Here is a 14,798-nt window from a genome sequence, read left to right on the forward strand (position 1 = left end):
AATGCCGTAGGACATGCCAATGAATGCCATAGGACACACATGCCTATGAATGCTGTAGGACACACATGCCTATGAATGCCGTAGGACACACACGCCTATGAATGCCGTAGGACACACATGCCTACCCCGTGATGAGCCAACGACTTCTGCAGCCACTCACTGCCGCTAATAAGCCGCAGTTTTTTTTTTTTTTTTTTTTTTTGCTACTGCCACTCCAGATTCAGGGTGCCCTATTTAACATGTATAGTATGTCATTTTTAGGAGGTAGCCATGTACCAACAGTGTGTCACACGTTCGTACATAGTAACGACATTTCATTTTGTGTATATATTATGTTTGTATCTTCGCACTTTCTTCGCACTAAAAAGAACATGAATAAACATGTATCTTTTCACCATTAACTGTTAACCGATGCAGTGTTGATTGAACAAGAAATTTCCTGTTGCATAAAGAAAATGTATATAAAGGCGAGTGTCTGTAATAAAGTTACTCAGTTGCTTTCATCCTGCCTTTGAGTCACAGCCCTCTCTCGGCTCGTCATAAGACAAATAAAGTTCATAGATAGCGGATGAAAATTACTGACTAAATTATGACAATCGTCAACAGAGTTTTTGTAGAGAATTCATGGAAATAATAATTTTATTTCAAAATTGATGACATGTCGCATTGAGGGTCGTTTGACAATTCTGATAAGGAAAAATACATAGTATTAAAAAAAGGAAATAATAGAGAATAAAATTTGTTGAGGAAACATTGAGAAAAAAAAATAAAACAATAGCAATCACAAATTTCTGACCTTCGCCAAAGGCTGATGGAGTTGTTCATGGCATCAGATCTATATATGGCAGTTATTTTGTCAAAATCCGTCAATTTTTTTTAACGATATCTGTAAAATGGCAAAAAAAGCAAATCCAGATCGAGTCCGCATCATCTCCATAATTTAATGCGGTCGTTATGACATAAGAACCTTCTGTGGTGAATATGTCTTCAAAAACTGTCGTGTAGTTTTGACGTTATCTTTAAAATGGGGAAAAATGCAAATCCTTATTTAGAATCTGGATCCAGATTCAGATCATCTCCAGAATTTAAGGTGATCATTATGACCTAAGATCATTCTGTGGTGAAAACTTCGTCAAAATCCATTGGGTAGTTTAGAAGTAACCCTGTCAACACACACGTAGACCAATAAATAAATAAATAAATAAATAAACTAGAATTAGGATCCAGATCCGTATTATCTCCAAAATTCAATAGTGTTGTCGATTACCTAAGATCTATCTTTTGTGAAAATTGTGTTAAAATCCATCGAGTAGTTTTAAAGTTATCTTTAATTAAACTGGCAAAAAATACAAATGCAGATCTAAAATCTAGATCTGGATCTAGTATCTGGGTCCTGATCTGGATCACCGCCAAAATTTATTTGGGTCATTCATGACTTAAGATCTATCTGTGATGAAAATTTCATTAAAATCTGTCAATTGGTACTAACATTGTCTTTTAAATGGTGTAAAGGCAATTCCAGATCCGGAACCGGATAATTCTCCAAAATTTAATGGGATCTTCCATAACCTAAGATCTATCTTTGGTGAGAATTTCACTAAATCCATCAAGTAGTTTTCATATTATCTTTGAAATGGCATAAATTCAAATCTGGATCGAGAATCCGGATCCAGAACTAGATTATCTCCCAAATACAATGGGGCCGTCCCTGACCTAAGATCGACCTATGCTGAAATTTTCTTTAAAACCCACCAGGTAGCTTTGACGTAATCCTATCTACAAAAGTTGTGAAAATTGCTAATCTGAATCTACAAACTAGATCCGAACCCGGATCATCTCTAAAATTTCACAAGGACGTCCATGATTTAAGATCTATCTGTGGTGAAAATTTTGTCAAATTCCGTCGGTAGTTTTGATGTAATCCTGTCCACAGACACATCGACAGACAAATAAATAATTATACTAGGGGGGCACTCAGTAAAGTGCACACCTTAGCCATGGCAGCTTATTTCTCGACCTTTTCCGTGACCTTTAACTTTAACCTTTCAAAATTTTACCAGTTTCAGCTCTTTGCCGGACAGTTTAAAATCCTTGCAAGTTTCATTACCTCACTATTAAAATTGTGGCCCTATGGTTAATGAATGGACTTCGACCTTAAGCTTGGCCTCGACCTTTAAATTGACCTTGACCTTCGAACTTATTATGTACTAATTGGTGTGGATTTTCATACACTACGATATGAACCAAGTTTAAAGTCTCTATGACTTCAAGGTCCCAACATATGACTGATTACGTGAATTGGACATTTTGCTTGACTGTGACCTCAACGTTTGAGCTTGACCTACCAAAATATTATTCTTCTAAGCTCTTTACATAACAGCTAATTCCTGTAAATTTCATTGCTCTGCGATCAAAATTGTGGCCAGGAAAGTGTTTACAATTACATGCATACAAACACACATATATAGATGAAAACATAACCTCCTTCCAACTTCGTTGGTTAAGGTAACTAGAGGGGCACTTGGTAGAGTGCAGACCTCCGTCTTGGCAGCTTGCTTCTCGATTTGTTGTTTGATGTTCACCTTGACCTTTGAACTTAAAATGTATTAACTAGCGTGGATTTTCGTACACTCCAATATGAACCAAGTTTCAAGTCTCTGACAACGATGTCCAAACTTATGGGTGATTACGTGATTTGGACATTTTGCTTGAATGTGAACTTGACCTTTGACCTTCGAAAATTTTATCATTTCCAGCGTTTTTCATAACAGTTAATCCCTGCAAATATCATTACTGTAAGATAAAAATTGTGTCCAGGAAGCTGTTCACAAACAAACACACATATAAACAAACATACTAACGGGGGTGAAAAATAACCTCGTTGGCAGAGGTAATAAACCGGCTTGATCGCATAACCTACTTAGCAGAGGTACGTGCCTAATCTTAAAATTTTTTGAGTTTAAGTGATCCAATTACCTGAGTATTGCTATTATCCACGTATGTGTGATAATTAATATATTTTTTTTCAATCAAAAAAGTTACAATTGGTAGTAAAACGCTATAATTCATTTGCTATTTGCTAATCCGATTTCATTGACCTTTAAACATGCATATCTTAGTCTCCTTAATGTGCACAGTACAGTAGTTTAATATTATGTCATGAGAGTCATCAACACCAAGTCTACTGTCAGAATTATGGATATGAGATCATTACAAATAGAACAGTATCCTACGCATAGACCTCTCATTTGATAAAGAGGCCCTGCTTCATGTTTTTGTGTAAATTTGGCCACCCAAAATAGTACCTTAAAAACGTTTACCTGAGATTGCATTTCTGTGGTCACTAAACTGATTTTAAACTGTTAGTTAAAAACCCAATGAAAATGCTGTCCGTACTATTGTTTGAAGTACTTTTTAGGACATTCTTTAAGCTATGTAACCGATATGCTGCAGAAAAATGATGCTTGGGATATTCCTCATCCATTTGGCATTCGATAAATCATGATAGCAGCTGCTATTGATTAATTTTTTTCAGAGTCACTCATTACATAGGGAAATAGTTTATTACTGCCAACAAAAAAGGATAAAAATTGAAAAAAATAATAAAAATTGGAAAAAAAAAACTGTGGATATCTTATTATTTTATATAAAAATTTCCCTTGCAAAAACAAAACTCGAGTTTGCGAAATGCTTCTTGGAGCAGTGGTATTAACCAAACCAGAAAACTTCGCAGACGCTTCCTGATCTCCCAATCATTATCCTTCACTCACTAACTTTTTTAATGGACGAATTTTGTGGATGAAGGTGGGGTGGAGTTAAGAGTTCGATGAAAATGGGGCAATGGATTGGAGGGATCTCTGCTTGGCAAATTACCACGGCGTTCTATTCAACGGTATTCTAACTTGCCGCTGTATAAAATCCACAAATCTTGGAAACTGAGACTTACAAGAAATATAATAATGGTATTCTAAAATACATACGTTGTAAAAGTTGGTAATTATAGCAATAGTTGTTTATATTTACGATTACTAATATTCCTAAGGACCTAGGTTAATAATAGTAAAGAAAGCAGACAGAGCAAAATGATTTTGAAAGATTAAAGTTATATTTTTTAAAACGAATAAATATTGTACTTATATTTCTTGAATGACTACAAACAGATATGTAGCTCTAAATCACAGAAATAGTAACAGAGAGAGAGAGAGAGAGAGAGAGAGAGAGGAGAGAGAGAGAGAGAGAGAGAGAAGAGAGAGAGAGAGAGAGAGAGAGAGAGAGAGAGAGAGAGAGAGGAGAGAGAGAGAGAGAGAGAGAGAGGTATATTTAATAACCTCTCTTTCCGTATATCAAACATACAAGAAAAACGCTTATGATATGTTGCACTAAGATATTTGCCTATGCATTAAAAAGTAATAAAATGTAACATAATAATGTGTAAGAATATCTCTTGAAAGCGCAAGCACACAGATTAGGAGCAGCGTAATCTTAACTGTTGGTTCACGTCAAAGGTCTTGTTTGACCCGTTTCCTCTGAGGTGACAATATTTTGGTATCCAGTGTATGAGAAACCAGATAGCTACTATCCTTTTCAGACCCCATAATGCTTCGCTTTTTGCATATATCTTTTAACGAACAGTCTGATCAATATGACAAGTTGGCACAGCTTACTTGACACCCCCATACACTATATGACACCACAGTATACTGCTAAATGTGTTATATTAAAGCTTGTCGCACACTGAGCCGGAACGGAACCGCCGCCGAAACCAGCGAAGCCTCAGAACAGATCAGAAACGACGTCCAGCACGCACACTGAGCCAGAAGCCAAAGAACGAAACGTCATGTGCTCTGCATTAACTGTTTACATGTGGTAGTAGAAGGTCGTGTGTTCTGCATTATAATCGACAAAATATGAGTGACTCACCGCTCAGCAGCGATGAAGAAGTGCTAGTCCTATGTCTAGCAGTAAAGGCTGAAGAGGAGGAAGAAGGGAAAACAGCAAGAAAATCAATGTGGATACATGATATATGCCAATCAAGGGAGGAAGAAGGGGAATATAAAACGTTATTCCCACATTTAAAACGGGACAACATAAAGTTCTTCCAATATTTCCGTATGAGCTACGAAATATTTTGTGAACTACTATTAAATATAGAAGCAGACATATGCAAACAATATACAAACTTAAGAAGCTGTATTTCAACAGAGGAACGGCTAGCTGTTACACTCAAGTATGTAATAAAAAGTTAGATTTCAAATAATATCTAATGTTATTCACTTTATATAATTGTTTACAATAATTCCTTTTGTGAAAACAATGATTAGTTATCAAAAATAAACCAAAATAACTTTCCTTAGGCACACTGTTTTGCATGCTTTCAACAATATTTATTGTTACATATTTAATGAATGTTCATAATAATTCCTTTTACAAAAACATTTATTACAGTTATCAAAAAATAAACCAAAATAACTTTCCTTAGGCTCACTGTTTTGCATGCTTTCAACAATATTTATTGTTACGCATTTAATGAATGTTCATAATAATTCCTTTTGTGAAAACACTTAATGCAGTTATCAAAAATAAACCAAAATAACTTTCCTTAGGCTCACTGTTTTTGCATGCTTTCAACAATATTTATTGTTATGCATTTAATGAATGTTCATAATAATTCCTTTTATGAAAACAGTTAATACAGTTATCAAAAATAAACCAAAATAACTTTCCTTAGGCTCACTGTTTTGCATGCTTTCAACAATATTCATTGTTACACATTTTATGAGTGGCTATACTGCTCCCTAGTGTAAGAACATGTGATTAACAAAATTTATAAATTTGTGTACTGATTATGATTAGTTTTGGATGTGTGAGGTCAAAAATGTGGGTTGTATTCTGTAGTAGATGGTGATACGGCCAGGAGCTGTGATGAACCTCCAACTGGTGCAAATGGTATTGGGTAGGGGGAATGTGGTTCATCGGAAGCTGGTGATGATGGAGATGTAAAAGGAACACATGTTGAACTATAACCTGAGACGGTTGGTGATGGGGAAATTTGATGTGATGGAGGTGAACTAAGGTTTTTGTATTCATATTCAGAGAGCAAAGAACTAATTCGAGCTTTTATTTCAACTTGTTGAAGGGGGGAGAAAGTTCTGACAGTTTCCTCAACCATTTTAAAGTATGCTGTTAGATGGTCTCTACCTGAACTTTTATGTGAAAAGTATGTTTTAATTATATCGTGAGCGGAAGCTGAAGTATTGCACTTTCTTCTTTCTGAGGATGATGTCCTAACCGCTGTTTTAGTAGGGGGCGGAATACTGATATAGTCCGAAAGTGCGGCAGCGTCTTCTTCATTTAACTCATGCGGTTTGATGTCTCCCGACAAATCTTCATCATAGGTTCCTACTCCTGAGTCAGGGTTCTCGTCCTGCGTCCCGATGTCACCCAAACTACTTGTTTGAGCTCTTTTTTGAAGTACATGCGCCTTCAAAAAAGACATTTGTTGCTCATACCTCCATGGAGCGGCATTAACTGCTTTCTGGCCACTCACTGTTTTTTTTCCTGTTCAATGCCTTTCTGTAGCAATCTCTCAACGAACCCCACTTCTTTTTCAACACTGGCACTGGAAAAATGGTAAGATTTAGCTTAAGCAATACATTTAAAATACAATTATGCTCTTTATTTTATTCACAATTGAAAGTGCGTGTATCTCTTTTTCAGATATCTGGGCCATGGCGGAACCTACAGGACACTATCATTTAGCTATAGATTAAGAGAGTCAACTGTTCGAGACATTGTTTACTTCACTTGTAAATCTATTTGGGAGAAATTGAGACCAATAGTAATGGCACCACCCGACATCTCGAAATGGGTACAAGTAGAAGAAGGTTTTGCAACCAAATGGCAGTATCCAAACGTAATAGGTGCTATAGATGGCAAACATGTAGTGATAACAAAACCAAAAAATAGTGGCTCACTTTATTTCAATTACAAGAAAGAATTCAGCATTGTGCTGATGGCGCTAGTAGATGCTGATTGTAAGTTCATCATAGTAGATATTGGAGCCCATGGGAAAAATAGCGATGGTGCCATCTTTAGAGACTCAAAATTAAGTAAAAGTTTGTTATCTAATACATTGAATATTCCGCCACCTAAAGCGTTACCTAACACAAATATTGTACTCCCTCATGTTGTGGTCGGAGACGAAGCCTTCCCACTAAATAAGAATATAATGCGGCCTTATCCAAGATCTCAGTTGGCTAATAATGAAGCAAATAAAATATATAACTACCGACATTCCAGAGCTAGACGTGTCTCTGAAAATGCATTTGGCATCTTAACAAAAAAGTTTAGAATTTTTAGTCAGAAACTACAGATAACACCAGACCATGTTGATGCTGTTGTTTTAGCAACCACGTGTTTGCACAATTTTCTACGAGATGATACACATCTTTGGGGCCCAGGTGAGCTTGAGGAAAAAGAAATACCTAAGGGAATTCAATCAATTTGTGGCGTGGGAGGCAATGCTATGCGTGAGGCATTCGACATTAGGGATAGCTTTAAAAACTATTTCATTTCACCTCAAGGTAATGTACCATGGCAGAATGAAATGATAAACAGAGTAAGCAGCACCATTAACATTGTGAATTGTAATAGAAAAAGTAATTTATTATTGTGCATCTAAATATAAGAGCAATTAATTAAAATGGATTTTTCTTACCTGGCATTTCCATTAATTTGGCAATTTCTTCCCAAGCATTCTCCTTCCTTGTATTGTCACAGTAATATTGATGACCAATGTTATAAATTATCTTATATTGGAAGACATAATTTATGAGTTTTTCGTCAATATCTGTCATTGCTAATGATTGGTGCGTGTTTTAAAGCGTATAATTAATTAGAGCGTGCACTGAAACTGAGCATGCACCCAGCACCGCTCCCCCCCCAATGGTTGCTATCACACTAACGTCCAAATTCCTCAGCAACCGTTGAACCGTCCCTACCCTACCCTCTTCAAAACCACCGCTGCAGTCGTTTTGCGCATGCGTACTCTGTCAGACGCCACCGACACTTCCGAAAAAATATCTTTCAAAGAATACTGTGTCGGTTCCGTTCTGTTCTGGCCCAATGTGCGCAGCCAGGTAAGAATGCAAGCTTTCGATTTCTATCGGACGTTTCGGTTCTGATCGGGCGGTTCCGTTCCGGCTCAGTGTGCGACAAGCTTAATGAGTATACTCCTGGCTTTAAAGGCAAAGTTGTAAGAGGAGGGAAGAGAATAGAAGACAGAAGAAAAGTGTGACGCCATGCGGCAATGACGTGTATATATTCCCGCCACTTCCTACTTTCCCTTATTCCCTGCGAACACGGCGTCAATGACCTTAGATGTCAGGATGCCAGAAAACCTCAAATCAATCAATAAAGTCCTAGTCGCCATATTCCCACAAACCATTCCATTCCTCTTCTTCTCCCCTATCTCTCCTTACAATACCTTACGCCATGTTGCTCTCTCTCTCTCTCTCTCTCTCTCTCTCTCTCTCTCTCTCTCTCGCGCGCAGCGCGCGCGCACGTACTATGTTGTATTGCCCGTGATATATGAAGTCATGTATATTTTGCATGCGTATAATAATATAAAAGTAGAAAAGGATACACTGTGTATTGCCGGATCATTTATGCATTGGGAAGTGATGACTGCTGTGGGTTATTTGACACACACACACACACACACACACGCATATATATATATATATATATATATATATATATATATATATATATATATATATATATATATATATATATATATTGTTTGATCATGTAATCATGGTAGGATAGAGCAAAAAAGACATTGCATTGTAGGAATGTAACAAACGTAATATTATGAAATCATGTATCGTAGAAAAAAAAACCGTGCAAAAAAGATTACCAGTAGCCCAGGGATATATAAACTTAATGACCAGTTTTTAAACGAAGTATTTAGATAATTTTCAGTTTTAAACCAACTGTATAATAATCTTCATGTTTTTTTCTATTCATTCTATTTTAATTTTGTCGCAAGGTTGATTATAAATGTGTTACTAACTTTTAGTGCTAACTGTCTGATAAGAGGTACGACAATTCCGTTACGAAAGCGTTCGGTCAAAATTTCGTTTTTACGACGGTTCGACGGTTCTTCCAGCTTAGTGACACTATATATATATATATATATATATATATATATATATATATATATATATATATGTATATATATATATATATATATATATATATATATATATATATATATATACCGTACATACATGCACGTATTTAAATATATATATATATATATATATATATATATATATATATATATATATATATATATATATATATATATATATATATATATATATGGATACACACACACACATATATATACATACATATATATATATATATATATATATATATATATATATATATATATATACAGATATATATAGACATGCATATATACGTATACATACACTTAAGACATACGCTACACATATAAAGATATTGGCATACACATACTGTACACATAGAAATAGACATAGACATACACAAACATACACATAGGCTACACAAACACCCGCATATATATATATATATATATATATATATATATATATATATATATATAATGTGTGCGTGGTTGTTTGTATATATCTTTATCTTTTTAATTGAATATATAATAAATATCCTAACTGCATTATAAGAGAGAGAGAGAGAGAGAGAGAGAGAGAGAGAGAGAGAGAGAGAGAGAGAGAGAGAGAGAGAGAGAGAGAGAGAGAGTGGAAGTAGGCGTGGATTTCTACTTGTTCGGTACGTAATGTCATTTAAGACATACGCTACACATATAAAGATATTGGCATACACATACTGTACACATAGAAATAGACATAGACCTACACAAACATACACATAGGCTACACAAACACCCGCATATATATATATATATATATATATATATATATATATATATATATATATATATATATATATATATATATATATATATATATATATGTGTGCGTGGTTGTTTGTATATATCTTTATCTTTTTAATTGAATATATAATAAATATCCTAACTGCATTATAAGAGAGAGAGAGAGAGAGAGAGAGAGAGAGAGAGAGAGAGAGAGAGAGAGAGAGAGAGAGAGAGTGGAAGTAGGCGTGGATTTCTACTTGTTCGGTACGTAATGTCACACATTCCTTCTCTTTGTGGGATTCTGTTCTCTGGTCTTAAATCTTGCCCTTCAAAGCAAGGATTACACTCATTACTGAAACACACTCGGCAGTATGCTGTTTTGTCATAAATTCACGGGGTGGGGGGGGGCGGGTGGATTTTTGAATAAGTTTTGCCAAAATGACATATTGAACCTTTTGTTCGTTTAAAAGATATTTGCAAAACGCGAGGCATTATGGTGTCTGAAATGGATAAGAGGTTCATGCTTTGAGCAGATGACGTGGTGTACTGCACGAACACAGAGGAATTGAAACTTGAGATAGGAAAGGTATAGGAGCAATAGAATATAAAGGTGAAAAAAAAAATCGGTAAGAAGAGGAACGTAGGAAATGTAGTGTAACGAGGTAGCAGTGGCATTTGTGACAAAAGATTACCATTGAAAATCTAGGTCTACTCTACTGTGATTATACCACAAAATATTATTCCACTTATTCTACACGTAAAAATAATGAAAAGATGCACTGAGGATTGACTGCCAGAAACAGGTCAGAGAAAATGCAATTCTAAGATTTTATCGAAGGTGCGAGTAAGTGCATCATCAATCAACCATGATATCACAAGAGATCCATAATAATGTCAGAATCCCTTCAAAGTTTAACTTTTAATCATTGAATTATTTTAAATACAATCCAGAGGACCTGATTAATGCAGGATAATTTTCCTGTTTCCGCTATTAGAGTTGATTACATAATACTCGCTAACTATTGCTTAGTATATTATAAATTGCAATATGTTATGTCCGAAAATTGTTTCCATATGATTGGTTTATGCATGATTAGGAGCTGAAATTCTTAGCAATCTATTTTCAATACATTTGTAATGTTAAAATCCAAGCAAGTTCTTTCCGATTTTTGAAAACAAAATACTGCAATCAACATGATATATCAACTTGTTTATTTATGACATATGAGGATAAAGCTTTAAATATAGGACCCATGTATGACAGTTCACTTCATTACATTTCAGGTAACCTGACTATATTTTTTTTCTTTTTTTATGATGGATGATATTGTCCAATAACAGAGCAAAAGTTCCTTCAATAATTATAAAATTATTGGCTTTCTTACTTGAATTCCATCAAAACTATGATCAGATACTGTGAGAGTTATAGATAACATATTAGCTCCGAATGGTTTAATTATTCAATATGTAAAGGCCCTGTCACACCTTGACGATTTAGCCAGCGTATGCCGACATATGAGGATAAAGCTTTAAATATAGGACCCATGTATGACAGTTCACTTCATTACATTTCAGGTAACCTGACTATATTTTTTTTCTTTTTTTATGATGGATGATATTGTCCAATAACAGAGCAAAAGTTCCTTCAATAATTATAAAATTATTGGCTTTCTTACTTGAATTCCATCAAAACTATGATCAGATACTGTGAGAGTTATAGATAACATATTAGCTCCGAATGGTTTAATTATTCAATATGTAAAGGCCCTGTCACACCTTGACGATTTAGCCAGCGTATGCCGACGTATGAAAAATTTGGCAAATACGCTGGCGTACGTCGAATAAGTTATGGGTAAGTTTTGTATACGTTAACAGCACGCTGAAGCACGTTGGTATACGTTGAAGTACGTCGAGGTCGTCGAAAAATTTTGTGCATGCTCAAAATTTCTCAACGTATGTCAGCGTATGGCTATACGTCCCGTATACGCAGGCCATAAGTAATAGGTAAGTTATGCGATCGTTGACACACGTTCAAACACGTTAAGTGTAGGTTACTCATAAGTCCAAATATGTCGAGATAATGTCTAGCGTACCCAAAACTTATGAGTAACGTGCTTTGAACGTATGTATAACTTATATCGAACTTATCTCCTACGCATATTGACGTATGTGAACGTATTTAACATGTTCCGGACAACCACAGAACTTACTGAACGTGTTTCTAACGTACAGCTGCCGTATAATGGCGTATTGGTAGCGTTTAGGGGAATTGGGATATAAAAATGGGGTTCACACGAAGGAAATCACACATGAACTGCTCCTCTTGGACATCAAGACAAAACTGTGTCTTCTTGGCCCTCCTCTTCTTGGCAAGGGTTGGGTGAGAGGAGGTGGAGGCCTGGGACGCAGCTACCGACGCCACTGACGATGCTCGAGAGGCGTTAGAACAAGCATCATCTCCATCAGAGGGTGAGCGTGAGGGTGAGGGTGTAGGTGATGATGGATCCTCCTTCCGTTCACGTCCACGCCCACGGCCACGGCCAGGAGATTTCTTGGCAGCGTTCCTCGCACTTTTCTTTGGCATGACGCTGATGTTGGTACTGCAATGTCTAGTGCAGTTATGATTTGAAACGTCGAGCGGCAGCCTTTTTATAGACTACGACACGTGATCGTCGGCAATACGCTGCTGCACGCTATGCATAAGTTAGACTATCGTTGGGCATAAGTTGTGTACGCGGGCAACACGCTAGGCATTCGTTGGAATAAGTTATCTATAAGTTATCGAAACGTTCTATATAATTTACTGATACGTTATGTATACGTCCAACTCGTTATGAATACGCTATGTATACGCCCAAAATTGAAAAAAAAATTTGATAATTCAGCGTATGCCAGCGTTTTAGGGAAATTCTGATACGTCGGCATACGCTGGCTGAATCGTCAAGGTGTGACAGGGCCATAAGCTGTTTATCTCTGGAATTCATTTCATATTCTTCTCTCCTACACGATTATTTTCAGTTCATATATTACTTTTGCATTTGATAAATAAGTTTATACATAAACTAGAATCCTGATCCAGATCCGTATCATCTCTAAAATTTAATGGGGTCGACATGACCCGAGATCTGTCTTTGCTGAAAATTTTGTCAAAATCCGTCAAGTAGTTTTGACGTTATCTTTAAACTGGCGAAAACTATAAATTCACATCTAGTATCCGGATCCGAATCTAGTATCTGATTGTGGATCCGGATCACCTAAAAAATCTATTGGGGTCGTTCATGAACCTAAGATCTATCTGTGGTGAAAATCTCGTTGAAATCTATCAATTCGTATTGATCTTATCTTTAAAATGGAATAAAGGGAAATCCAGATCCGGATCCGAATCATCTCCAAAATTTAATGGAGTCTTCAATAACCTAAGATCTATCTAGGGTGACAATTTCGTCAGAATCCATCTAGTAGTTTTGACGTTATCTTTAAAATGACGTAAATGCACATCTGGATCTAGAATCGGGATCCAGATCCAGATCATCTCCATAATATAATGGAGTCGTCTATGACCTAATATCTACCTGTGGTGAAAATTTCATTTAAATCCACTGGGTAGCTTTGACTTCATCCTGTCTCCGAAAATTTTGAAAAGGACAAATCTGAGTCTAGAAACCGGATCCGGACACGGATCATCTCTAAAATTCTTCAGTCGTCCACGACCTCAGATATATCTGTGGAAAAAATTTGTCAAATTCTATTAAGCAGTTTTGACGTAATCCTGTCCACAGACACACTGGCAGACATATTAATAATTAACTAGAGTGCCACTCAGTAGAGTGCATACCTCCGCCAAGGCAGCTTATTTCTCGACCTTTTCCGTGACCTTAAACTTTGACCCTTCAAAATTGAATAATTTCCAGCACTTTACATGACAGTTTGAAATCCTTGCATAAATTTCATTACTTTACAACTATAATTATGGATCTATGGTTGATGATTGGACTTTCACCTTTCACTTGGCCTCGACCTTGGACTCGACCTTGACCTTTGAACCTAACATGTAATAATTGGCATGGATTTTCATACACTAAAAAATGAACCAAGTTCAAAGTGTCTGTGACAACGATGTTCAAACTTATGACTGGTTACGTGAATGGATAATTTGCTTGACCGTGACCTTAACCTTTGACCTTGATCTTCGCAAATTCCATCATTTCCAGCTTTCTACATAACAGCTAATCCATGCATGTTTCATCCCGCTACGATCAAAATTGTGGCCATGAAGTTGCTCATAAATACACAGACAAACAAGCACACACAGGCCTGAAAACATAGACTCCTACCAACTTCGTTGGTGGAGGTAACTGGAGGAGTATTCAGTAGATCGCAGATCTCCATAGTGACAGCTTATTTCTCAATTTGTTGCTTGATCTTGACTTTCACCTTTGAACTTAACATGTATTAATTAGCGTCGATTTTCATACACTCATATATGAACAAAGTTTGAAGTCTCTTTGACAACGATGTCGAAACTCATGGGCGATTACCTGACATTTGATATTTGTATATTCTTATTGTTTTGAATTCTTATATATATATATGTATATATATATATATATATATATATATATATATATATATATATATATATATATATGTGTGTGTGTGTGTGTGTGTGTATGTGTGTGTGTGTGTGTGTGTAGAAATCACGAAAGCTGTCACGTGATGAATATAAAATGTATTATAGCCACGAAAGGAAAAATGAAAAAGACTTGATTGGAGTTAGTACTTTCATCCACTCAGGACATTATCAAACTCAGCAATGAGAATACATATACAAAGACATCGTATTTATACAGGA

General features: G+C 35.9%; 1 protein-coding gene across 1 annotated transcript; it reads left to right on the forward strand.

Moving 5' to 3' along the window:
- Positions 1 to 6,841: 6,841 nt before the first annotated feature.
- On the forward strand, positions 6,842 to 11,947 carry LOC137639291 (uncharacterized). Its single transcript, XM_068371572.1, has 2 exons — positions 6,842 to 7,618; positions 11,822 to 11,947. The coding sequence occupies exons 1-2, from the start codon at positions 6,842 to 6,844 to the stop codon at positions 11,945 to 11,947; spliced, it is 903 nt and encodes a 300-aa protein (XP_068227673.1).
- The last annotated feature ends 2,851 nt before the right edge of the window (positions 11,948 to 14,798 follow it).

The sequence above is a fragment of the Palaemon carinicauda genome, chromosome 4 (assembly GCF_036898095.1).
Source record: "Palaemon carinicauda isolate YSFRI2023 chromosome 4, ASM3689809v2, whole genome shotgun sequence".
NCBI lineage: Eukaryota > Metazoa > Arthropoda > Malacostraca > Decapoda > Palaemonidae > Palaemon > Palaemon carinicauda.